This window comes from Sorex araneus, chromosome 6 (assembly GCF_027595985.1).
Source record: "Sorex araneus isolate mSorAra2 chromosome 6, mSorAra2.pri, whole genome shotgun sequence".
Taxonomy (NCBI): Eukaryota; Metazoa; Chordata; class Mammalia; order Eulipotyphla; family Soricidae; genus Sorex; species Sorex araneus.
Window position 1 is genome coordinate 27,621,037 of NC_073307.1, and position 27,875 is coordinate 27,648,911.

The 27,875-nt window shown below is 44.5% G+C and overlaps 1 protein-coding gene across 2 annotated transcripts; it reads left to right on the plus strand.

The window, feature by feature from the left end:
- The first annotated feature begins 11,844 nt into the window (after positions 1-11,844).
- ZCCHC10 (zinc finger CCHC-type containing 10) lies at positions 11,845-27,392 on the plus strand. 2 transcript variants are annotated; one of them, XM_004609859.2, is made up of 4 exons: positions 11,845-11,910; positions 22,845-23,006; positions 24,798-24,839; positions 26,453-27,392. In XM_004609859.2, the coding sequence occupies exons 1-4, from the start codon at positions 11,870-11,872 to the stop codon at positions 26,715-26,717; spliced, it is 510 nt and encodes a 169-aa protein (XP_004609916.2). In that variant the 5' UTR covers positions 11,845-11,869; the 3' UTR covers positions 26,718-27,392. The 2 variants fall into 2 exon arrangements, with proteins under 2 accessions (XP_004609916.2, XP_054998487.1); XM_055142512.1 differs by lacking the exon at positions 11,845-11,910 and adding an exon at positions 21,046-21,080.
- The last annotated feature ends 483 nt before the right edge of the window (positions 27,393-27,875 follow it).

The following is a 27,875-nucleotide window of genomic DNA, read 5'->3' on the forward strand; positions in this document are numbered from 1 at the left end:
GATCCAGAGGTGGTTTGTGGGTGTGGCTCCCACATACCTAACTTTTGGCTGTTCCATTTCTTGGTAAACTTGGTTCCAAGTTGTTGGGGTCTGACCAAAGGCAAAGCGGCAATTTTGGTGTATCAGGAAACCTGAAGGCACCATCAGACTGCTGATGCACTCGCCCCGCAGGTACAGGTTGACCTGCTGGCAGCACCATACCCCCTGACTTAATTCTTGCGCTGCATAGACTCCTAAGCACTGTCTGAGGGGTCACTCCTGAGCACAGGGCCAGAAATAGCCCCTCAGTACTGTTCAGTCTTGCACCAATCCCCGAGGGAAAGAAAAAAATTATATACATATAAAATTCATAGATATTACTAAATTTGTACAAATGTTTAAAATATATATGCCTGTATGTGCATATATGCATAAGGCAATCTAAAGTCTTAAAAGTTAATTTTGTGTGTATATATATTTGGTTTCTGGGCTTTACTTGGCAGTGCTCAGGAATTACTTCTGGCTCTGCACTCAGAAATCTTTCCTGGTGGGGCTCTGGGGGGAATTATACATGGTGCTGGGGATCGAACCTGGGTTGGTCATGTATAAGCAAGCTGCTTACCCACTTACTACCTCTCAGGCCACATTTTTCTATATTTTCTATTTACCAAAGTAAAGCTTTTTTCAAAGTAAAGCTTTTCTTTAAAAGTTGAAAACGTAAATACTCATTTTGTTCAGTCTGAATAGATAAAGTGCATTTATATGAAATTCAAAACAATTTTTGTGAAGAAAAAATAGTTTTATTTGAAGAAATTTACTTAGAGAAGTGTGAGGAAAGCAAAACAGAGAGATACATGTTCAAGAGAGAACATGGGCTTCTCCAAAGGGGGTAAAAGCCAAAATCCAAATTTTAATATATGTGTTCAGGAGTAGGAGCACTAAGGCACTTACCTTGCATGCAGTTGACCTCGGTTCAATCTTCAGTATCACACATGGGCCCCTGAGCCCTGCCAGGATGATCCCTGAGTGCAGAGCTAGCAGTAAGCCCTGAGAGTCATTGAGTGAAGCCAAAAACAAAACAATGTGTGTGTGTGTGTGTGTTCTCTGTTATATTTAAGTCTATAAAGTTACTTAAAAAAAAAAAAGAGACACCATTCTTTGATGCAAGTGACAGCTATATAATTAGATACAGGAGCACCTCCCCCTCCGGTCCAAGAAGTGGGGGTGGGAGTTATGTAGATGCCATGACACACCAAGTATACCTTTGTTCTCTTCCAATGCACTGATGTGCTCTGGGGAGCTGGCACTTACTCTTTGCCGCTCTGTGTAACACTATTTGTTCTTTGTCGCTTTCACTGAACATTCTATACACTTGTGAGGGTTGGGGTAGGGGCAACACCTTCAAGGCCCAGGGGTCCCTCCTAGTGGTGCTCAGGGGTTCTGTAGTGCCGGCAATTGAAACCAGGGTTCCCACATGCAAAGCACGTGCTCAGCCTGCTGAGCTCTCTTTCTCTCTGTCTCTGTCTCTGTCTCTGTCTCTGTCTCTGTCTCTGTCTCTCTCTCTCTCTCTCTCTCTCTCTCTCTATCTCTCTCTCTTTCTGCTCAAGTGCTTAACTGAGCACCTGACTTAAGTGCTGGGTGCCTCTTCTGTGATTACAGGGGTATATGTATTCGCTAAAATTCATCAGGCTATCCAATTATAGCATATTGCAGTGACCTTAGTGGTAAACGTATCACAGATAGGCTGGGGGTGTGGCTCAGTGGTAGAACACACACATAGCATTTGTGAGGCCCAGGTTCAATCCCCAGCTCCATACAGCCCAAGGCAGTTCTGGTGTGACCTTTATGAAAAGAAGCTGAGGCTCACTGGTCTCCTGGACTTTTTGTCTGGTGCCTCTTCCTTGTAGGAGTGAGTCATGTCAATCAGTCACCATCACCAGTGGAAGAAAGGAATTTCAGCTTTGCCAGTCAAGTAACACACAGAGCCAGTGACATCCACTCCTCTGGGGGATGCTCACAGCTGCGTCAGGGAGGTCATTGAGTCCTAAACCATCACACAAAGGGTGATATGAGTCAGGTCATGTCTCCACCCATGGCCTCTGATGACAATGGTCAAACTGAGTCACCACCTTTTCAGTTTCATTTCCTAAGAATGATACAAGCTTTTCAGGAAGATGACTTCTGCTCTTTTGCAGCTCAAATCAAAGTGTGACAGATCTCAGAAATTGATTCCCTCTGATCACAGGGGAAAACTCTGCCCCAAATCCTGGGATCCTCACATCAGGGAGATGGTCAGTCTGGGTCTGTGCTACTTGACTGGCAAAGCTGAAATTCCTTTCTTTCACTGGTGATGGTGACTGATTGACATGACTCACTCCTACAAGGAAGAGGCACCAGAGATGAGGTGCTGGAGACTAACTGGGTTCTGAGGGAAGTGATGTGTGATCTATTTCATCCCAATGTGACCTCATGGTCGCTAGAAGGAGAATGAGAAGAGCCCTGGCCAAGTGGAAATCAGGCCTTAAAGCAAGATTTGGCATTTAGTGCTTTGATTTTAGAAAGGAAATACTGAGGGGCCAGAGCGAGATAGTACAGTGAGTAGGGCATTTACCTTGCACATGGCCAACACAGGTTTGATCCGAGGGACCCCATATGGTCCTCTGAGCCAGGAGTGATCCCTGAGTGAAGATCTATGTGTCACCCCTGGGCACTGCTGGGAGTGGCCCAAAACCAACAACAACAACAAAAATCAAAGTTTATACCTGTGTGCCTCAGCTTAAGAGTGCTCCATGTTGGGGCTGGAGCGATAGCACAGCGGGTAGGGCCTTGCACACAACCAACCCAGGTTCAATTCCCAGCATTCCATATGGTCCCCTGAGCACTCCCAGGAGTAATTTCTGAGTGCAGAGCAGGAGTAACCCCTGTGCATCGCTTAGTGTGATCCAAAAAGCAAAAAAAAAAAAAAAAGAAAAAAAAAAAGTGTTCCATGCTGTGGCAAGCACCTGTGAGCACCACAACTACAGGAGTTCAGACCATAGTGAGGGCGAGCACCTTAGCCTGACGTGTGACCCCCATGGAGCACCACAGCATCGGTATGTGCAACCCTGGATATCATGTCGGTGCTACCATTTTATTATGCTGCCATGCAGTAAGTCTTGATGTATTTTGCAATCCCTTGTCATTCACAGTCAGTTCCCAGGGCCCTTGTAGGCATGAAGCACTGCCTTTGCCACTACCTGCATCTAACTGCTTCTGCCAGGCCTCACTGCTTTGGGCCTGGAGCACATGATTTGCATGCAGTAGGCCCAGCACCTCATGGGCCCCAGAGCACCACCATCAGTGACACCCTGAGACTGAGCACCGAGTAGCCCCTGAGTGCCAATAGTTGTGGCTCAAAATCAAATACAAATAAAAATTAGGACTGCTTTTCTTACCGCACTTCCCCACTCAGGAGAAGAAAACCAAAGACTTTTGAAGTTTATTGGTTTCTGTTATCTCCTCCCAACTTACTTTACCACCCATGATCCAAGCCAAATCCCACAACAATGCTTGGACTACACCCAAGACAGGAAAGTATAAAGTCCATTAATATCATGACACTGTTATGTATGTAGGAGTCCCTGAGTTCAACCTCCAGCAATGCAGGAAAAAAATTCTTTTCTTTTTTTTTTAATTTTTTTGCATTTTGGGTCACACCCGGCAATGCACAGGGGTCACTCCTGGCTCATGCACTCAGGAATTACTCCTGGCAGTGCTCGGGGGACCATATGGGATGCTGGGAATCGAACCCGGGTCGGCCGCGTGCAAGGCAAACGCCCTACCCACTGTGCTATTGCTCCAGCCCCAGGAAAAAAATTCTTAAGGACTGGAGGAAGACTTCACAGGCTTAGAACACTTCCTTGAAAGCATATGGTCACAAGTTAAATTCTCCATGACCCACATGTGCCATGCACAATCCAGGCAGCTCTGAACTTGGAACTCCCATAGGCAAGGCATGCTCTCTGAGGCTGGAGAGAGAAACCAAGGTTCTAGAATACATGCTTTGCATGCAGGAAGTCTAAATTTGATCTAGGCACCAAATTGTCCCCCTGAACACCACTGGGGATGACTCCTGAGCACTGAGCTGGCAGTGACTCCTACATATCACTAAATGAAATCTAAAAAACAAATAGGGCCTGAGACATTCATAGTACAATGGGTAGGGCTTTTGCATTGCATGCAGCCAACCTGGGTTGATTCCTGTCACTGCATGTAGTCTCCCAACACCACTGGGAGTGATCCCTAAGCACAGTTAGGAATAAGGCTTGAGCAACATCAGGTGTGACCCAAACAGCAAAGAGCAAAAACCAAAACAAATGAAAAGCATGTGCTCCAGTCCTCAGAGTCATTTCCCAGCCCCTGGCTGAGCCAGGTTCGAATTCCAGCACCACATTTGGTCTCATGAGCCCACTAGAAGTCATTACTGAGCACAGAGCCAGGAATGAGCCTGAGCACTGCTGGTATGAGCCAAAAACAAAGACAAAAGGAGGTGGGGGCAGGACACCCAGTAAGCACTGTGATAAAAATAAATAAAGGTTTTCAAGACAATTTTGCCCAAACTGGAGTGAAATCATCTGAGTCTCTGACCCCGCGTGGGAGGAAAGATGCCCTGGAAGGGCTGAGCATCCAGCACAGCTTGATGCAAAGGCTAGATGTCATTATCCTAAGCATCCCAGAGCTTCAATAAAATGATCATTTATATCTGAGTTGACATTTAAAATGTTTGCTTTGGGGTAGGTGGGGTGGGTGGGGTGAAAAATAAAAAATGAATAAAATATGTGCATTTGGGGGCTGGAGAGATAGTACAGTGGGCAGGCACTTGCTTTGCATAAGACGACCAGGATTTGTTTGTTTGATTTTTTTTTTTTTTGCTTTTTGGGTCACACCCGGCGATGCACAGGGGCTACTCCTGGCTCTGCACTCAGGAATTACTCCTGGCGGTGCTCGGGGGACCATATGGGATGCTGGGGATCGAACCCGGGTTGGCCGCGTGCAAGGCAAACACCCTACCCGCTGTGCTATCGCTCCAGCCCTGAGATGACCCAAATTTGATCCTCAGCACCCCACACAGTCCCCGAGCAGGGCTAGGAGTGATCCCCCTGAGCACAAAGCCAGGAGTAAGCCCTAACCTGCCCCCCAAAAGTCTGATGGTTTTTACATGTCAACACATAAAGCAAGGTGTAGTTCCTACTTCACATTCATTCTTCGGGGTACTGCTCTAGCCCTTCTCTCTCCTGTGGTCTGGAATTGATAGTTATCCCACCCTCACCCCAGACTCTGAGGGATGGGTTCATCTAAGTAAGGTGCAAACTATTCCCAGGTAATGTTACATTTGGGCTGAGGCAGGGGTACTGAGGGTGGGGCTGGGGGGACAGAGCTCTTCTAGCAATAGCCTAAAGAGGGAGCAGAGAGTCTCCCAGCAAGGCCTGAATGGTTTTGGTTCAAGACCTTCTCAAGTCTGTGCAATGCCTCCTCCTAGACTGTAAGTTGGCCAAGTAACTTGCCAATCATTTCTTCACTTATTCTGCCAGTTTTGTTCTACTTTTCTTGCAATTGAGTCCTAAATAATACAAGGAAAATTATCTAAAAATAAACAAAATTGGTGGAAAAGGAGGGGGTATTATGTAGTAGGCAAAACTCAACGTTGTGGGCCTTGGAAAGTCACTTTTTATTTTTGCTTTTGGGGGGGCCGGAGCGATAGCACAGCGGGTAGGGCGTTTGCCTTGCACGCGGCCGACCCGGGTTCGATCCCCAGCATCCCATATGGTCCCCCAAGCACTGCCAGGAGCAATTCCTGAGTGCAAAGCCAGGAGTAACCCCTGAGCATCGCTGGGTATGACCCAAAAAAGCAAAAAAACAAAAAAAACAAAAAAAAAAACTGTCAAGGGTATTTTTGCTTTTGGGCTACACCTGGCTGTGCTCAGGGCTTACTCTTGGTTCGATGCTTAGGGATCACCCTGGTGGGCTCAGGGGATCATAGGGATGCTAGAGATTGAACCAGGGTCAGCGGGATGCAAAAAAGTGCCCTACCCACTGTACTATCGCTGCTCTGGCCTTTTCGGAAAGTCCCTTAACATGCCTGAGTCTCCGTCCCTTCAATTGTAAAATGGGGTGGTGGCAGGGGGAACCTTACCTCTGAGAAATATTCTCAGATAGCAATAGCAAGTCACATTACAAAACCCCAACTTTTTCATCATCAAAGAGAGCTCCAGAAGGGAAGCTAGAATAATCTCAAAGAATCAGAGGAAAAGACCCCCAGGTCTAAGGGATCCTTTTTCTGTGTTTCTCATCTCTGCTTCCTTCTTGCTGAATGTCAACTTACTCTGACAAAGTCGCTTTACATTACCAACAAATCCTGGGCTCACTTGCCATGTAGTGTGATCATTTGAAGAAGCTAAGACACAGCCAGGTTTCACATCAAGGCCTGAGAACTCTGAGGCGCTCCACCAGCTGTGGCTAAATACAAGAGACCAAGACACAACTTTGGGGAAGAGTTTTGAAAGAGTTTTGAGATGTGGAAATAATTGAGGCAGTTATGATCCAATTCCAGGGTGCTCAGGAAATCATTCACTCACTCTTGTCCCCAACCCAGAGATAGATGGAGTAGCACTTTTGGGTTTTGTTTTGTTTTAAAGCCACACTCAGATGCTTGTGGACCACATAGAGCCAGGAATCAAACCCAGGCCTCCTGCACGCAAAGCATGAGCTCAGTGTGTTGAGTCGTCCCTCTGCCCAGGATCAGAGCGTCAAGACCACCAAAGCCCAAAACCTTTCTCCAGTGGCCTTGTGTGGTCACCACCTCAGTCAAATTCTCTTATCTTACAGGAAGGAAATGAGCTCTTTTTATGGTGAGCAAAGGCATAAGAAAGGAAATCAAATCCACATTTGACTTTGCACTAACGTCTAATTTGACAAAAATGAGGTTTCCTGAGTTACAATAACTAGTTGTGAAATATAATGAGAGGGTAAAAAAAAAAATGTCATTCACAATAGCAACCAATCTTTAGAGAAGAGTCTGGCTCTGAATTCCAGGAAAAGTGGGAGGATTAGTCCCTCCCCACCTCTGGCCCCCCTGGAGCTTTTCTCACCACACTCAGTTACACAGTGTCCTGTGAGAACGTCCTTCATTTTTGGTACGGGGCTGGCTAGCTGCATAATTTGTAGGGTCCAGTACAGAATTCAGAGGGGAGAATTTGAATATTCTGTACTGGGCCTACCTATAATTTGTAGGGTCCAGCACAGAATTCAAATGGGAGAATTCTTGTTCATACATTATTTCAAGATGGGGATAGCAGAGCATGCAGCCAAGTGTGGGATTTCGCTAAGTATGAGATCTGCTGACTGCACTTTCTGCCAGGGAAGTGGGGCTGTGTTCTCAGGCACGGCACTCCAACCACAGGTGCTCATAAACAGGCCTCAGGCCAGGCAGGAAGTAACCAATGAGCCAGCCAGGCCAAAAACAACCCAATCCTTTTATAGCCACCTCTCCTGCTTGGGGCTGACTCTGCACTGAGGGATCAATCCTAGAGGGTTCAGGGGCCCATTTGGGGTGCTGGAGATTAAGCATGATCAGCCATACGCAAGGCAAGCACCTTCCCTGCTGTACTATTTCTCCGGCCCAATAAAATGTTTTTAAATGATATCGGCTTCCTCCTTCAGACTCGTTGTATCTCATTCTTTCTCTTGCTTTATCACATTTGCTAATGCAGTTTCTTTAAAATGAGCTGACAAAAAAAAATCTTACTATCATTTGTGGGAAACTTAAACATTTGAGAATAAAGCTTATCTAGGAGAATAAATGCCTAGGAACAGTAACAAAATTGAGGAAATGGAGGCTTAATTAGGAGAAACTTGTTTTACCAGATATCAAAAGAATCCTATGATACATTAGTAATTAAATTTATGACACAAATACTGGTACAAATAGATCTCTGGGATTTTTTTTTTTATCGCCTTGGTGCTTCAGGAGGCCATGTTGTGTGGGGACTGGCCCTCGGGTCCTGCCCATGACAGGCATCACTCTGGCCCTTTCAGCTGCCTACTGGGCCCCTGAAACAGATCTCTGGATAAAACAGAAGACCCCAGAGTAGGGAGATGGCTCAAAGGATGGCGCTCAGGCTTTGTCATCCCTTGGCACCACTTTTGATTTCTCTTCTGACATAAAAAACAAACAAAAAGAAGAATATCTTAACAGACTAAATGTATGCTATTTAATATGTGAGAGTGACATTTATTTTACAGATTTATCATTATTATTTTGCAGTGCCAGGGACTGAACACAGGTCCCACATTTATCAAGCATGCTCTCTACAGCTGGGCCACATACCCCACCTGAGAGTGACTTAAAAAATAGTGTTTTTTTATTTATTTTTAATTTATTTTTAATTATTTTATTGATTCACCATGTGGAAAGTTACAAAGCTTTCAGGTTAAAGTCTCAGTTATACAATGCTCAAACACCCATCCCTTCACCAGTTAAAAAACGTTTTTTTAATCGAATCACAGTGATAACCACATTTATAAAATTGTTCATGATTGGGTTTCAAGTCATATAATGTTCCAACACCAGTGGACTTTTCTCACCACCAATGGTCCCCGTTTCCCTCCCACCCACCACAACCCCCCTCCCCCGCCCCATGGCAGACACTTTTCTTCTCTCTGTCTCTTTCCTTTGGGGCCTTATGGTTTGCAATATAGATAATGAAAAGTTATCCTGCATATCCCTTTACCTACTTTCAATGAGAGTGACTTTTTTAAGGTCGACCCATACCCAGTTGTGCTCAGGGGCTACTCCAGGCTCTGTGCTCCGGTGCCTGGGGGACCATGCAGTGTCAAGGACTAAACCCAGTCCCCCCACATGCCTGCATGCCAAACACATATTCATCCCATAAAGAAAAAGATTGTTTAAAATGCTAAATGGTTTTGTTTTGTTTTTTTTGCTTGTTCTTTGCTTTTTGGGTCACACCCAATGATGCTCTGGGGTTACTCCTGGCTCTACACTCAGGAATCACCCCTGGTGGTGCTCAGGGGACCACATGGGACACTGGGAATTGAACCCGGGTCCCCTAGCATGCAAGGCAAATGCCCTACCCGCTGTGCTATCACTCCAGCCCCCTAAAATGCTAAATGGGTCAGGAAGATAACTCAAAAAGCTAGTGCATATGGCTTGCATGTGAGTCTGCAAAGTTTGATCCCCAACAATATGGTCCTCTGAGTATCAACACAGAGTGGCCTTCTGAGCACCCTATGTATGGCCACATAACAAAAAGAAATCCAAGATTCACTTTTAAAAAAATAATAATGGTCCAAAGAGATAGTATAGCATGTAAGGCACTTACTTGTCTTGAAGGTGGCTGACCTGCAGTGCTCAGGGCTTACTCCTAGCTCTGCACTCAGGGATTATTCCCAAAGGTACTTGGGGACCATATGTGGTGCCAGGGATCAGACCAACTTTGGCTATGTTCAAGGCAAGCACCTTAACCCCTGTATCTCTCCAGCTCTGAATCAGGTCTGTATAAGATATCCAAAAATGCAGCGACACAAATGAGCACACAAGCTGAAGAGCAGAATAGAGCAAGATTCCATTCTGTTCAAGGAAAGTCCTCGTGTACCACCTGCAGGTCTGGACACTGCCCTGCTGACAGCTTTTCATTACCCACAGTCCTTTACCAGAGCAGACCAGTGTCTAAGGCAGTGGCTCCTCATTTCACAGGGACTTGCGCAGATGCCTGGGCCTTAATGCTTTAAGGCACAGCTGAGACTGTTGTTAACTATTAATATGGGAATAACAGCAATTACTGAACAGAGTTGGGTCAAAGTAACCAAAGATGATGTGACTGTTGCTAAGTTCACTGATTTAAAAGAAAAACATAAAAATATCAGTGGTGGGGGCAGTCAGAGAGTACTGCCTTACGCACAGCCAACCTAGGTTTAACAACAATCCCCAGCTCTCAGGTATGGCCCCAAAACAAACAAACAACAAACAAAAGTCAGCAAAGCTGCTGATCCAGTGGAAATCAGAGAGGAGTGATGTTAGCAGATGGTGCAATAATTGCTGAACTTAACATGCAGCATAAACCTGTGACAACTCCTGAAGAAGCTGTTCAGGTTGCTACAATTTCTGCAAACCAAGACAAAGAAATTGGCACCATTATTTCTTCTCTTGATTCCGGTGGTGCTCAAGGATCCTTCCTGGGCCTGTGCTCAGGGGACACGCCTGGAGGAGCTCTGGAACTCAGTGCCACAGCCCCACACTCCATATGAGGCAGGGCCTTAACCACTCTGCTGTTTCTTCGGCCTGGCACTGTCATTTCTGATGCAGTAAAAAACCCTGGAAGGAGCTGGGGTGATAGTACAGCAGGTAGGGTTCCACACAGCTGTGTGCCTTCCACACCGCTGACGCAGGTTCAATCTTCACCACCTGGTATGGTCCCCCAAGATTGCCAGGAGTGGTTCCTGAGTGCAGAGCCAGGAGTAAACCCTGAGTGCTGCCAAGTGTGACCCAAAAACCTAAAACAAAAACTAAAATAAAATTCCCAAAGAAGAAAAAGTCCCTGGGGTGGGAGATGGGCTGTTCTGATTTGTATATTCATGCTATACTATTATTGATGAGGCGCGAGCCTCAAGGCAGGTGCTCCTCAACAGTAACTTCAGAGAAAACAGCTGAAGGAACTAAATGAGGAAAAAGCTGACTGATGTTAAGAAAATCACTATAATTATCAGTTACTGGTTTCAGCTAACAACACATAACGTTTTACTGATGTCATCATCCATGCCTACAGATTACTGTTTGGTTTTTGGGCCACACTGGGCAATGCTCACAGGTTACTCCTGGCTCTGCACTCAGAGGTCAGTTCTGGCCTTGTTCAGGGAACTACAAGAGGTGCCCAGTGTTGAACCCAGGTTGTTGGCTCCAGCCCCCCTATTTTGTATTTTTGAATAAAAAGATACATCCCTGAAATGAAAAAAATGAAGTTTTGGAAATCACCTTCAACTCGTATGCAGTCACTCTTGATTCCCTTAACCTAAATTATTCTTAAGGTACTGTATTTGCATTCATTGAATATCACCTTTCTTTACTATCTGTAGAAAATTTCATTTGTCGACATTATTTGTTCAGTGCTCTATCTTCAGTTCCTAAAACACTTAAGGTGTTTGATAAACATTAATTGTAAAAAATACGGACCCAGAAACAGATATATATGGCCACATACATATATGGGGCATGTGTGTATATATACATATGTTCCCAAAAGTATGGATTCAAGGGAATAAAATCTTCATGATTTGCCACCAAATCTAAAATATCTTAAAATAATATTTACACAGTAATTTTTCGCTTTTACTTCCAGTCTCATTTGGCCCTTCTATCTTCCCTATGACATACGGAGAAATAGAAATCTTAACGTAGACTTATTTGTATTTTGCATTTGCAAGTCACTTGTCAGTCAGCTTTTTCACTGACGGTCCTAACCCAGTGGACTCACTGTTTTTCCTTCTACTCTGCAGACTACCTTTCAGCTCTGGACAGGGCACGGTTTCGGTCTGTGGGCGGAGGTGGGGGTTGGGCGGGGGAAGCAAAAGAGTGAGGCTCGTTCGAGAATGTTCTTCCCTTCTCTTCCCCGAGCAACAGACTTGTATCCCCTTTCCAAGTACCTATTCAGACCTGACACCCTGTCTCTCGCGCACGGTAGAAACCGGCACACCGGACCGGCCGCAGCAGCCGCGACCCCCGCGGTCTTCCGGGAGGCGCGCCTGGCTCCGCCCACGCCTGCGGCAGCGCGGGTACGAGTCCCCGCCCCCTCCGCGGAGTTTCCCATAAGCCCGCGCGGCCGGCTCCGGACGCGCTAAGATGGCGACTCCCATGCATCGGCTCATAGCCCGGAGACAAGCGTGAGTGCGGGCCCGAGTCGGGCCGCGGGGCGGGCTGGGGGGCGGGGAGAAGCGCGTCAGCTGCTGGAGAGCAAGCGCGGCCTTGCGAAGCGGAGTCGCAGCCCCGGTGGGGACCGGCAGAGGGTTGCCGTTTGACGACACACGCCTCTTTAGGGGTGGGGGTGGGGGGTCCTGGGCCCGGGCCTTAAATTTGGAGTCCGCGGGGTGGGGTGCGCGGGAAGGGGCAGGTGCTGAGGAGAGATGCTCGTCTGGCGCCTCCGAGGGGGGCTTCCAGGAGTTGGCCATGGGATGCTTTTACGTTCATACACACACCCTGTCGCACGCCCCCTGGAACCCCGAAGTCACCTCCCGCCCCCCCAGCTCCCGCCTCCGGAAACCCTGCCCCGACCTCCCTCAGCCGCTTTTCCAAAACTGCCCCTTCTCGGGACCAGCCCAGCCCGACTGCGATGCCGGCTCCTCGCCCAGGCTCTCCTCTCCCCCTGCAGCTCACCCTCACCAATGGACTGTATTCATTCATTTGCTGCCGCTCGGAGCCAGAATTTGCGCGTCAAGAAAAAGGGTGTTCGGGCCGGGGGTTGGGGGGCACTTTTAGGAAGCTTATATTCATTCTCTAGCGATGGAATCAAAATTAAGTGACATGCCAAGCTTTTTGAAGGCAGTCAGCCCTTCTTAAAAGGCAACAATAACAACAAATGACTTGGAAATACTAAAAATGACTTGGAAAGGCGTCGCTGAAGAGATGACATCGTTCGCGTTTGTCCTATTTTGGGGGGTGGGGACGCGGTTTGGTGGGTTTTTTGGTAGCACTCTGCGTGTCCAGGAGCTAGCCGCGGCAGGTGCCCGCCGGGATGGAACCCGGGTCTCGCCTTGCGAAGCCGACGCGCTGCCCTGAAGCTGTGCGTTTGAGCCTAGATTGAAAACTGTCGGGGTAGTACAGGAGAAAGGGCAGTAGTCAAGCGTGAGGCGCACTCCGGGTGTGGCCCCAAAACAAACAAAAGAAATGTAAGGATTTGGGGAAAGAGCTTCCAGTGATATCATTGCTTTGAGTCAGAAAAGAGTTTAGGTTTTTTGGCTTTCGTTTGGGGGCTACACCTGCGGCTGTTCTCCTGTGCTGTCTAGGACCTCCAGAGCTTTCTGGGACAGGAGCTGGTCCTCTTCCTTTAAGTTAACCCTCTAACCCAAGAATTTAGTTTTAGGAGCTAAGGGTTTTTGTTGTCGTAGTGCTATTGTTTTGTTCTTATTGTTAATTGTTGTTGTTTGTTTGTTTTTGGTATTATCTGCTGATGCTCAGGGCTTGTACCTGGCTCTGTGCTCAGGGATCACTCCTGGTGGGCTTGAGAGGCCACTTGGAGACCACCTGGGGTGCCAAGGATTGAACTCAGGTGAGCCATAGATCAAACCAGAGCCACACACATACCAGCTGTACTACCTCTCCAGTCCCCAAGAGCTCTAAGGGTTTATTTTTGGGGGGAGGGGCGCACACCGAAGGATGCTCAGAGGGTTACTCCTAGTTCTGCACTCAGAATCACTCCTGATGGGCCCTGGGACCATATGGGATCCTAGGGATTGAACCTGGGTGGTTGACTGCATGCAAGGCAAGCACTCTACCTGCTGTACTATCACTCTGGCCCAGGTTTGTTTGTTTTGTTTTATCAATTTTTCTTTATCGAGTATCATGGTTTTGCAGCAGTATTAATGCTATTTCATTCTTTATGCTCCTGCCCTATGCTGATCACCAGAGTGCCAGTGTACCTCCATTCTCTGCCCACCGCTCGCCCACACCCTTAGTAGCCTCAGTTCTCATAAAGACCTAACACTAACTCTTAAGACGGTTCTTTTGGGTATTTGGTCCATTCTTAGCGAGCTTCACACCTTGGCTTTTTATAAGGTCATTTTTAAAAAGTTTTGGCTTAGGTAATATGGTTGCAAAAGTGTTTACATTTATAGTATTGATATATAGAGTTACTGAACATAGCAGCCACCATCAGCTAAGGTCATTATACTCTCAACTAAAAGGTAATGCCATCTGGGCTAGAGAGATAGTACAGAGGGTTAGGTGCTTGTCTTGTAGCCGATGTGGGTTTGATCCCTGGCACCACATATGGTCCTGTGAGTCCTGCCAGGAGGGATTCCTGACACACACACAACTAGGAGTAAGTCCTGAGCATTGCTGAGTGTGACCCAAAACCGTGTGTGTAAAGGGGGGGGGCATATATATGAGATGAAACCATAAGAATCTAGAATCTAGGTTGGTTACATAAACAACCATGAACCATGGCTAGGAAAATGTGAAGTTATGATAGATTCAAATCTCATTCTTTTGCCAGCCCATTTTAATGAATTATAAGCAAGTGATGAGCTTAGGTAAGTAGGTGAGAGGAGACAAGATTGGATTGGAAGTTTCAGCTGATGTCTGCGATAAATGTGAAGTGACAGGCTTCGCTCCTAAAGTGTCAGGGCTATCAGGAAGGCAAGCAGGGATTCTCTTTCTACATTTTGTCTCTGTTTGGCACATGAAGTGCACAGAAGAAAAGTCTTACCCCTAAGAACTTCCAGGTTCACTTACAAAGAAAGCATATGGTGTATAATAAAAGCTGCCGTGGTATATAGATGTTAGTTCCCTAAGGAATCAGGGAAGGAGGATCTTTATAGTCTAGTGGAGTCTGGGAAAGTTTTGGGGAAAGCAGAAAAGCCTACTGAGGTGGGGGTCACACCCAGCAATCCTTAAGACTTACTTCTGGCTCTGTGCTCAGGGATTACTCAGGGTTGGAAATGGGGCTTGGGTGACCATATTGGGCGCTTGGATCAAATCCAGACTGGCCACAAGCAAGACAAGTGCCTTACCCACTATACTATCTCTCCAGCCCCACATTTCATCTCCTGTTCATTAAAAAAGTTTGACTTTTATTTCTAAGGAGCACATCTAACTTCCATTAATAAAAGGTTTTGGTTTGGGGTGTGTGTGTGTGGCAGAGATCAAACCCAGGACCACATGTATATATGAAGCACCCACAATCCCGGCGATCTCTACCGCTGACTGTTTATTGTTTTGGGGTCCACACCCAGCAATGCTAAGAGACCTGGGATTATTGTACTGAGGTGCTGCTTGGGACCATCAGGGCCACGAGGAGCCATAGATCAAACCAGAGCCACATACATGCAAAATATGGACTTGAACACTTAAATCACACTTCTGGTCCTTGAACTGCTTCTTAAGTTATGAAAAGTGAGAAAGTACTATTGTCAATGTCTCTTAAAATTCTCTGGGGGCGGGGCTGGAGTGATAGCATAGCGGGTAGGGCGTTTGCCTTGCACGCGGCCGACCCGGGTTCAGGTCCCAGCGTCCCATATGGTCCCCTGAGCACCGCCAGGGGTGATTCCTGAGTGCAGAGCCAGGAGTAACCCCTGTGCATCGCCAGGTGTGACCCAAAAACCAAAAAAAAAAAAAAAATTCTCTGGGGGCTGGAGAGAGTACAGTGGGTAGGGCACTTGCCATGTATGTGGCTTACCCAGGTTCAGGATTCCTGGAATCCCATATGGTCCCCTAGCACAGCCAGGAATAATTAATTCCCGAGAGGAGAGCCAGGAGTAAGTATCCCCTGAGCATTGCTGATGTGTCCTAAAAACCAAAAAAAAAAAAAAAGACTCTAGTCTTTGGACTAGAGTCAGAGAGATAGTAGAGGGCTAAAGTATTTGCCTTGTACTTGACCAACCCTTGTTCAGTCCCTGGCACCATATATGGTCTCCTGAGGACCACCTGGGGTGATACCTGAGCATAACCCATATGGCACAGAAACGAAAAGTCTTTGAAGTAAAGTAAGAAAGGTGATGGGGCGGGGGACGGGGAGGCTAAAAAGAGCCTGATTTGAACTTCTCATTCATTCAGCAGCCCTTTCAGTAATATTAAGTCACTTGAAGTTTTCAAAATTTTAATTGTATTTATTCTCGTGTAAATCTTGGCACTACTTGGATTCATGTCTTACTAAACTCTCCACTGGGTTTCACTACTCTTTCTTCATCATTCAGGTAATCAGCTAACTTAATTTGAAGTTCTCCAGTAGGGATTTCCATCCTGAAATAGCCTGTTATATTCTTAAAATTCATCAAAAATTCTGTTGGACTGGAAGGAAAACCTTTTTGTAGGAGAATAAAAGGCGGGGGTGGGGTGGGAAAGCAGGAAATCTTTTAGATTACTAGAGGGGTCTCCTTAAGCAGGATTTTGGAAAGTCTTATTTATGAAGCAAAACCTTTCTATTCCCTTCTAACTTCCTAGTCTTTGACCTAAGCTTTGATCTCATTCAGTTAAGAACTATTTTCTGGGTCAGAGAGTTGAGTGGGCTGAAGCCCAGGTTAGATCTCTAGTACTGCATGGTCCCCTGAGCACAGAACCAGAATAGCCCCCCCCCCCCAAACTGCTTTGTATATGGCTAGGAAAAGAACAGAAAAACAAACTAGAACCCTCTGTTTTTTCTGCTTGACTTGCCATCAATTAGCTTTTCTAGATTTAAGAGTGAGACGTAGGTTCATTCTTGTTAAATTTCATCTTGTTAGATTCTGCTCTGAGTTCTGGCCTGTGGAGTTTGTTTGGCTCATCTTGTTATCTATCCTTCTCAGCTTTTTTTGGGGGGTGGAGGGGTTCAGCCACAAGTGATTGTGCTCAGGACTTACTTCTGGCTCTGCACTCAGAAATTACTCCTGGTGGTACTGAGGGGACCACCATATGGGATATCAGGATTTGAACTCGGGTCGGTTGCCTGCAAGGCGAAGCTCCTACTTGCTATACTATCATATCACTCCAGCCCCTCCTTCTCAGCTTTATATTCACTATAAGGTTGGATAATGTATGGAATATACATGAATTGATGTACTTTAATTATAATCTGACTACAAAGGGGCTTGTTCTATTTTTTCCCCCTTCTCCATATTTATTTCTTTAGTGAGCAGTCTGGTGCCCTTTATCTTTCCTAGATTTACTGGGTTCGGCCACACCCAGTGGTGTTCAAGGGTGATTTCTGGCTCTATGCTCAGGAGTGCCCCCCTGGTCCTGTTCAGGGGACCATATGTGGTGTGAAGGATTGCACCAGGGTTGGCCTCTTACAAGACAAACAAACACTTTAAATCCCTTTACTATTTCTCTGGCTTCATAAGGGTTTGTTGTTGTTGTTGTTGTTGTTGTTGTTGTTGTTGTTGGACTATATCCAGTGCCGCCAAGGGCTTATTTTTGACTCTGCTAAGGGATCACTCCTTTGGATGCTGACAGGACCATATATAATACCTGGGATTGAAACTGGGTAGGCTGCATGCAAGGCAAGCACTTTGTCCCCTGTACTTTTTCTCCAACCCCTGTTTTAATTACATCTAAAACACAAAAAATAGAATAGGTTCACCATTTTGGGTGACAGGCAAACAGGCCAACAGTGTCATAATATAGACTAAGAGAGCAGGCAAAACTGTTTTTTTTTTGCTTTACTCTTTACTCGAGTGGAGACTCAAACACAATAACATGAAAAATGACAAGAGGATAATTGAAACTCATGATACTGGAGTCGGTAGCACAGCCCTTATTCATCCTGAATGTGTCGGACCAGGTGACTGCTCCCCAAAGAACAGAGCATTTCCAGGTGAGGTTATTGGTAGTAAGGAACTTGCAAGCGGAAGTGGTGCTGGGAGTTTGGAAATAGGCAGTTGTTTTGATTTTTACAGTAGGAAGAAGGGTTGATTCCATCCATTCTATGCAAAATTCTGACTGAATTTATTAGATCCATTCAGGAAGAAAAGTCATGATCATTAAATATCAAATCATGATCAATTAATAGCCTTGTTCCCTTTTGGGTATTTGTATTTCAGTGAGGATTTTGGAAACTCTCGGTATCCTACTGAACAAAACAGAAGTAGGTATAAAAGTTAAACAGCAGTATCAGGGCCAGAGAGAGCTGAACTCGGCGCAGGCTTTGCTTTAGAGAATCTTGTGTTCAGTCCCCCATATTATATGGTGCCCCAAGCCACTCCAGCTTTACCAATATGGCCCCCCAAACAAAATATTCAGGGACAAAGAGGACTCTGGACTATAACTTATTAAATAAAATGGGAAAATAAGAGCTAACACTCATAGTTGAATAAATGACTTTAGCTAAAGTGTAATGAGGAAGCCAGAGAGATAGTACTGCAGGTAAGGTGCTTTGCACATGACTGACCTGGGTTCCTCTCCCTGGCACCCCACGTATTTCCCCACACCTGCCAGGAATAACCTCTGAGCACAGAACCTGGAGTAAATCCTGAGCACTGCCCAGAGTGGCCAAAGCCAAAAAATTTTCTAAAAGTGTAATATTCAGGGGCTGGAGCCATAGCACAGCGGGTAGGGCGTTTGCCTTGCATGCGGCCAACCTGGGTTTGATTCCCAGCATCCCATATGGTCCCCAGGGGTGATTCCTGAGTGCAGAGCCAGGAGTAACCCTTGTGCATCGCCAGGTATGACTCAAAAAGCAAAAAAAAAAAAAAAGTAATATTCACAGAATATTTATATATTTTCAATTATCAACCTACAAAACACTTATTAATTACTATAATGCTATCAGTTAGGATTTTATGGCAAGTTACGTCCGAATTCAGTGGTATTTTGGTTGTGGTGGCTTCTTTTGTTTATTTCTTTTGGGGCACAGACTGTAGTGCGGTGGGTGGGGCTGGGTGGAACTATTCCTATGTGGTGCCTGGGGTGAGGTGTCATTATTTGGGTATCTGTGTGCAAAAGCAAGCACGCCAGCCTGTGAGCTATCTCTCCAGCCCATAACTCAGCCCATGTTCTTCAGCCAATGGCTATAATGTTTGGAAAAAGTGTCAAGGTCATGAGAAGAAAGAGAAGTTCTTCCAGACTGGACACCAAGTGCAGCAGTGGTGCTGAACTGAATTTTATGATGAAGAACATTATTGAGATACTTAATGAAACTTACTTGGTGCCTGAAGATTAAATTGTAGGAATACACCAAAATTAATTCATTTTTTTAATTTAAAAAAGGGGGAACAAAAATAAAATAATATAGAAGAGTCTTAAATAAATATTTAAAAATATTTTTCTTTGTGTTTTGGGGCCACACATGACAATGCTTAGGACTTACTTGTGGTTCTGCACTCAGGAGTTATTCCGTATGGGATGCCGGAGATCACCTACTGCACTATCTCTGGGGCCCCTTAAACAAAAGTTTCAAAGGTGTCCTTTATCATGGACTCCAGACTGTGACGTGGTCCCCTCATCATGTATCAATACCATCAGGGATTAAGTTCAGAGCTTCCTGCTTGGTCGTCTTCTAAGCCTGTGAGCCATCTCCCAGCCTTTTTCTCTCTGGAAATCTTTTTTTTTCTTTTTTGGTCACACCCATCGCTGCTCAGGGGTTACTGCTGGCTCTGCACTCAGGAAGTACTCCTGACGGTGCTGGGGGGACCATATGGGATGCCAGGGATTGAACCCAGGTTGGCCGAGTGCAAGGCAAACGCTTTACCCTCTGTGCTCTCAGTGCTATCACTCCGGCCACTCTCTGGGAATCTTTTTTTTTTGCTTTTTGCTTTTTGGGTCACAGCCTGTGATGCACAAGGGATGCTCCTGGCTCTGCACTCAGAAATTACCCCTGGCAGTGCTCAGGGAACCATATGGGATGCTGGGAATCGGAACTCAGGTTGGCTGCATGCAAGGCAAATGCCCTACCCGCTGTGCTATTACTCCAACCCCTCTGGGAATCTTTTAACGAGCAGGTAACAAGATTATCTCTGAACCTGCCAGTGGCACCAGGGTTTGAACTGTAGTCTTGCACTTGTAGGCAAGCACTTTACTTTATTGAGACTCAGTCTTCTAGGCCCCAGCATTAATTTATTTTAATGGTTAAAGTGTGTAGGAGAATGTCAGATAGTACAGCTGGTAAGACACTTGCCTTTGTGCTTTCAATCCCTGGTATCCCATATGGTTCCATGAGCTGGTCAGGAGTAATTCCTGAGTACAGAGCCAGGAGTAAGCCCTGAGTGCTGCTGGGTGTGGCCCAAAAACCAAAAAGAAAAAAAATATTTCACAAATGATCCAGGAAAACTAGTTCTTTGAACTGTGCTTAAAACTTTTCTATAAGGTTATATTATTTCACAAATAAAAAAAAATAGACAAAAGGAAGCAAATTTTTAAAACACATTATCTGATATCTTTGTGCAAATGCAGTTACTGGCCCAGAGAATATGCATATTTTTCAACTGTGGCACTATTTTTTTTCTTGAAGTGGTTGTACCAATTTGCATTTATACTGCGGTGAATGTGTATTTATCTTACTATATATATATATCCCTGATGGTATTTGTTTTTGCCATTTTTCAGTTTTAACCTTTCTGGTGAGTGCTCAGTGGTATCTTCCTGGAGTTTTGTTTGTTTGGGGTTTTGAGCCATAACTGACACTGACGTGCTCAAGAGCTGCTCCTGGCTTTATACTTCAGATGCCTCGTTGCTGCTTGGGAGACCATATCGTGCCAGGGATTGAACTGGCACTCTAGCCATTGAAATATCTCTCTGGCCTTTTGTTCTGGTTGGTTGATTTGTTGTTTTGGGGCTGCATTCTGCATTGCTCAGGACTTACTCCTGGCTCTGCACTTAGGAATCACCCCTGAGGTGCTCAGAGGACCTTATGGAGTGCTGGAGATTGAACCCTGGTTGGCCTTATGCAGGGCAAATAGTACTCGTTGAACTATTGCTCCAGCCCTTTTATTAGGCTTTTGATTTGTTTCTCTTTGAGTAATGAGCACTTTTATATGTTTATTGTTTCCATATGTTTATTACATATCCCAGTTCCAGTTTTTGTACTGTCTTTCCACTTTCTGTTTTAGTATTCTGTTCTTCGTCATCATTGATTTCTGAGAGTTCTTTGTATACTCTGAAGAAGACAATGTTGTAGAATAAGGCTGTGTTGTAGATATGTCTTGGCTTCCTTTTTTATTCTCTTCATAGTATATTTTGATAAGCAGAAAATCTTTCTTTTTTTTTTCTTTTATTTTTTTGGCCATATCTGTAGGTCCTTTGGGATTAATCCTGGCTCTGGCTCTGACTCTGCAATCAGGAATTACTCCTGGTGGTGCTTGGAGAACTGTGAGAGATACCAGGAATCAAACCTGGGTTGGCCGTATGCAATGCACGCACCCTACCCCCTGTACTATCTCTCTAGCTCCAGAAATTCTTAATTTTAGTTCAATTTGTTGATCTTTTCCTTTTTGTGTGCCTTGGGTTTTGTTTTAAAATAATTTCTAATTTAGCGTCCAGCTCAGGCATTGAGTCAGGTGTAGCCTCTGAGCACTGCCAGGTGTGACTCTCCCAAATAATAATAACTCAAGTATATGAATCTTTTAATTTTGTTTATTTTGGCTTTGTTCCATACCTGGTGGTGCTCAGGGCTTACTTCTGGCTTTGTGCTCAGGGATCGCTCCTGGGGTGCCAAGGATGGAACCTAGATTGGCCACATGCAAGGCAAGCGTCCTATTACTGTTCTATTGTTCTGGCCCATGTGTCATTTTTTAAAATAATATCTTCTAAAATATGTATTGGTTAGCCAAATCTATAATTAATGTTTGCCATATGGTGGACAGTAAAAATTTTTTCTTCTGCCTTACATTTGTTCTTGTATCATTTATACTCTGTCCTTCTTACCATTATTTCCATAAATGTTACAAATTGGCTTAAAAATATGTACATTGGTGTATATCTGGGCATCTTTTCTCTTTCACTGATTCATTTGACTTGTTATTTCTTTTTGTTTCTTCTGGTATTGGGGATCAAACCCAGGACCTCATACAAGCAAAATATTTGCTTTCCCACCAAGCCACTTTCCTGCCTGGTTGGGACAGGTAGACAAATTTGCTGGTTAGTAGATAGTGTAGTATCAGAGATCAAAACCAGGCCTAACATACTCAAAGCTAGTGAATTAGCTCTTTGAATTATCCTCCACCCCCAACTTGTTTATTCTTTACCTTAGTTCTCTAATACCTCAGCAGATTGTTTTCAGTCTTTCCTAGTTCCGAGAGTCAGATGATCTGATTTACCTAGACTGCCTGTGTGGAGTGGGAGGAAGAGGGCTGCCCGGGATGAACCCGGTGTCAGACATTGAGGTGTGCACTGCACCACTTTACTACATCCCTGGCCTACGGAGCCACATTTGAACTCTGTCTATATTCAAAACCCATACCGTTTTTCCTTTCTTCCTTTTGCTTTTGGGCCACATTCAGAGGTGCTAGGTGCTGCTCCCAGTTCAGTACTCAGGGAACCAAGCTGTGTTGGGGATTGACCCCGAGCTTCACCAGAGCGTTCAAAGTCTGCATGTGCTCAGCTTGTGTTCACTCCTTGGGCTGTCTCTGGCCTCAAGGTCCATGCTCTTAAGCACTTAAGTGTTCCCTATCAATAAAATATAAAATCACTTTTTTAGTTGGTCGTTAAAAATAAACATAACTTTGCACTCTGTTATTTACGCTTATCAGAGCAGAAAACTTTGAGTCAAAAAAAAAAAATGGTGTTTTTGGTCAGGGTCCTTCCCAAGCAGTGCTCAGGGCTCCAAGGGCTCCTTTGCATTTGTCTTGGCTTGTCTGTGTGCCCAGTGATTCTGTATCCTTAGGCCTAGCAGTCCTGTGGGCCACCAGGCAACTTCAGTGGTGGTGGTGGGGGGGGGGGGGGTCATGCATTGTCAGGGATTGAACACGGGCCTATTGTATGCAAGACAGCTGCTTCAGCCCTTTGAGCCTTCAAGTCTCTGGCCTTCAAGTCAAGAATGTTAAATCTTAAGCCTGAAAGCTTTGTAACTTTCTACATGGTGATTAAAAAAATAAATGGTGATTAATAGATAACAAATAAAATAAATAAATAAATATATAAAATAAAAAGAATGTTAAGTCTATATTCTTTTTTTTTTTTTTTTTTTGCTCTGTAGTGAAGCAAATAAGCAACATGTAAGATGTCAGAAATGCTTGGAATTTGGACATTGGACTTACGAATGCACAGGGAAAAGAAAATACCTACATCGGCCTTCTAGAACAGCAGAACTAAAGAAAGCTTTAAAAGAAAGAGAAAACAGATTATTATTACAACAAAGGTAAGTGTTAACCACTTGGTATGCATAGGATGGATTTTGTTTCTATTTATGGAACTTAGGGACTAATAAATTTATTTCTCATGATAGTTATTTAGAGTTAGGCTTTGGGACTAATGATTTATAGGCCAACCACTCGGAGTGCTTGGGGACTACTCGCACTGATGCTGGGGATCATGGATGTCAGGTACCTAACCTGACTCCCACAGACAAAGCTTGTACTCCAGACCTTTGTGCCTGTCACAGGCCCAGGCATCAGCTCATTTCAGTATCACAGCTCTGCCATTAGGTTATTATCTTCACCTTACATGTGGAGTTTCTGGGGCACTAACTTGCTCGGTGTTATACAGCTAGTAAGTGGGGAAACGGAAGCATTAAATTAGCTTGTTTCCAGGATTCTTTTTGTTTTTGTTTGTTTCTTTTTTTGGGTCACAACTTGGACCAGGCTCAGGACTTACTCCTGGCTCTGTGGTCACTCTTGGTGGGATCTGGGGACCTTACAGGATGCCTAAGATTGAACCCAGTTTGGCCATACGCAAGGAATATGCCTTACCCCCACTGTACTATTGTCCCGGCCCCAAAAAGAAATGGCTATTTTAAATTAAATTCTTGTTTTTCTTTTTTATATGAGTTTTCCATAATATGACGCTGGAAACTGAAATTACAAGTTAAAAATTGTGCTATTAATTGCTAAATCTTTTTCTCAGTAAATAGCCGATCCACCATGTCAATCTAAATTCAGATCTAAAAAGTAATCAAATTGGTACATTCAGTCATCTTAGCTACAAACTTACCTAACTTCTTAACTATAAAATTTAATAATATAATATAAATTGATATAATCTAATATCACTGTTGGGCTGGAGTGATGGCACAGCAGGTAGGGCGTTTGCCTTGCACGAAGCCAACCCGGATTCAATTCCTCCGCCCCTCTCAGAGAGCCTGGCAAGCTACCAAGAGTATCTCGCCCGCATGGCAGAGCCTGGCAAGCTACCCATGGTGTATTCGATATGCCAAAAAACAGTAACAAGTCTCACAATGGAGACGTTACTGGTGCCCTCTTGAGCACATCGATGAACAATGGGAGGACAGTGCAGTGCAGTGATATAACTGTCACTGTCCTCCCGTTGTTCATCGATGTGCTCGAGCGGATACCAGTAGTGTCTCCATTATGAGACTTGTTACTGTTCCTGGCATATCGAATACTCCACGGGTAGCTTGCCAGGCTCTGCGTGCGGGCGGGATACTCTTGGTAGCTTGCCAGGCTCTCTGAGAGGGGCGGAGGAATCGAACCCAGGTCAGCCGTGTGCAAGACAAGTGCCCTACCCGCTTTGCTATTGCTCCAGCCCATAATCTGATATAATTATTATAATTTATTTTGCTTACGTGTTGCTGTGTTACACACTACCATAGTTAGGTTAAAATAGAAACTTTTCACTTGATTATAACTTAAAATACTGTTCTGAGTATTTGTTCTAAAAGACAAAGTGTCTGAACTAGTGCAATAGTATAGTGTGTGGGTCACTTTGCCTTGCATGCAGCTGACCTAGTTGATCCCTAGTGTCCTATATGGTTCCCTTGGCCCTGCAGAAGTGGTGCCCTCTGCTAAGGGGCAGAGCCAGAGATAAACTCTGAACACAGCCAGATACCTCCCCACCCTGAAAAGAAAAAAAAAGGACACAGTGTTTCTCCGATGTAAAATAAATTGTAGATAGCAAAAGGGTTTGTCTAAGGTGTTTGTATGTTTAATTACTTTATTAAAAGCACTTTTTTTTCTTCCCTCATGTTTATCAGCAATGGAGAAGCTAATGTAGAAAGAAAAAGCAAGAAAAAAAGGTATGTATAGCATTTCTTTCTTTTTCTTTCTTTCTCTCTCTCTCCTTTCTTTTTTCCTCTTTCTTTCTTTACTTCTTTCTTCCTTCCTTCCTTCCTTCCTTCCTTCCTTCCTTCCTTCTTCCTTCTTCCTTCTTCCTTCCTTCCTTCCTTCCTTCCTTTTGGCACAGTCATTTACAATACTGTTAATGATAGTGTTTCATTCACAACACAATCCTTCTCCACACCCTCCTGCAGTGTCCATTTCCTTCCACCATTATTCCAATTTCTGTTGCCTTTAGGCACTTATTTTCCTCTGTTCCATTATATCCTGCATGTGAGAAACCATTCTGTGTCTGTCCCTCTCCCTCTCATTAACATCACTCAGCATAACCTCCAGATTCATACAGATAGCAGCAAATTTCATGATTTCATCTTTTCTTAGTGTGTATGACTTTAGGATTATTATATGTTATATATATATTATTGTATCATATATTAAAGTTGGAGGGATAGATAAGTGATAAAATAACTAGTAAGATTTGAAGCTGAAGTCGTTTATTTACAATTATCTTTAAATGTCACCATATTTTCTTTACTGGTCTATGGTCATTTCTCCTTTTTCTCCAACTTTTCAGAGTCCTCCTCCTATAAATAAATAATTTTTCTTGACTTTGCATAGGAAATGTTATTTGTAAGAAATTATTGATCACAGCTATATCTGGCCTAAAGCAAGATGAAAAAATGTCCACCACAGAACATGATATTTATGGGGAGGGGGATTTGGATCACATATTGTGGTACTCAGTGGCTCCTCCTGGCTCTGTGCTTGGGTCACTCCTGACAGTGCTCAAGGGAGCTGCAGCCAAGAGGGTCTTAATCCCAAAACTATCTCTCTAGATCCTCTACATGATTTTGAAATAAACCAAATTGTTACACTGTACTGTATTTTTATTTTTATTTTTGTTCTTGGTCCACACCCAGTGTTGCACTAGAGTTACTCCTAGCTCTGCACTCAGGAATTACTCTTGGCGATGCTCAGGAGACCAAACCTAGGTCGGCCAGTGCATGCATCCTACCCACTGCACTATTGCTCCAGCCCTACACTTCTAGCATTGCTCACTTGAACATAATATAATGTGCATGCCTTCTTTTCGTTCTTTTAAATTGAGGTCCCATTAGTATACATCATTGTGAGGATACACTTAAACTCTTGAGAGTTCAGTTGCTCAAGTAAAAGACTTTGTAAGGAGAATGGAGGGCAGGAGTGGGAGGGCACACCGGGCTTCCTGCAGTTTGGCTGTTTTTTTTTTTGTTTGTTTTTGGATCACACCTGGCGATGCTCAGGGGTTACTCCTGGCTCTGCACTCAGGAATTACTCCTGGCGGTGCTCAGGGGACCATATGGGATGCTGGGATTTGAACCCGGGTCGGCCGCGTGGCCGAGTGCAAGGCAAACGCCCTACCCGCTGTGCTATCACTCCAGCCCCCCGTTTGGCTGTTTTAACCAAAAGCATCACAGCTAGGAATGACATGCTGGAAAAACGTCATGACAGACACGGGTACACTATTCACATGGAATTACCTCAGCGTTGTGCTAAATGTCCACTGAGAGACTCTCTGTTCCTCATCTGCTAGGTCTAAGAGTATCACCAGTTCCAGTAGCAGCAGCAGTGACAGTTCCGCTGACTCTTCATCGGAGAGTGAAGAGTCGTCTACCTCATCATCCTCCGAGGACAGTGACACTGAGGAGAGCTCTTCCAGTTCCTCCTCCTCCTCCTCCTCCAGCAGCTCTTCCTCCTCCTCAGATTCAGACTCGGATTCCAGCTCCTCTAGCAGCAGCAGCACCAGCACGGACAGCAGCTCCGATGACGAACCCGCAAAGAAGAAGAAAAAGAAATAAGCGGAGGCAGCCACACTGGACGGACGGACTGACAATACCCTGACTCTCAGAAGGGACTGAGAAGTTGTTAGACCAAATAGATTCACTGGTCAAAATTTCTAGAATTCAAGTTTTTACATATTTTACATTGTAAGAGCATAAAGAGTAATAATAATGCATTATATCTGTATACATACGTGTATACCTAAAAGACCTTTTATTTTAAGGGTGAATCTTCCTTTTTTTTTTTTTATCTCTTTTGTTTTGTTTTTGTTTTTTGGGTCACACCCGGTGATGCACAGGGGATACTCCTGGCTCATGCACACAGGAATTACTCCTGGCGGTGCCGCGGGGACCATTTGGGATGCTGGGAATCGAACCCGGGTCGGCTGAGTGTAAGTCAAACGCCCTACCCGCTGTGCTATCGCTCTAGCCCCCTCTTTTTTTTTTTTTAAAATCTCTTGAACTCAGTCAGAGCTGAAAGTCCAGTAAATCTGTTTTGTGATGAAATTTATCTTTTCTCCTTGTGAAATGAATAAATGCCATACTTTGTATGTTTTCAGGATAATGCGTTCAGACTATCTGGCAGTGAGTGAATTTCTAATGCTTTTGGCTCAGTGTTACTATGTAATATTTAATACATTGTACTATAATCTTAGGTGTTTTCCTACTGTCAATAAATGTGCTTTATTTTTATGTTTATGTTCATAGAATTTTGATTTCTTGTCCTAAATGGAAAACTCAAGAACCTCTGCTTTTTGGACGATACATATTTCAGGTTGCTGTATTGATCATTCATTTTCTTCTGGTTCTTATAGTTAGCATTTTCAGAGGAAAATTATTCTGATGCAACCTGAAAAAGGAAAGAAGTCAAACTATTTAGAAGTCTAATCTTGGTACCTTTCAATAATTTATTATATTAGAAAATAAAGTCCTGGGGCTGGAATTATAGTACAACAGGTAGGGTGTTGCCTTGCAGATGGCCATCCAGGGTTTAATCCCTGGCATCCCATATGGTCCATATCACTAAGAGGAATTCCTGAGAAGAGCCAGGAGTTAGCTTTGAGCACCGATGTTTTATCATTTTGTTTGGCTACAAAACAAAACAAAACAAAGGCAAAAATAGGAAAGAAAGTGATGTAAAAGGCTAACATCAGGGCCCAGTGAGACAGTGGAGCA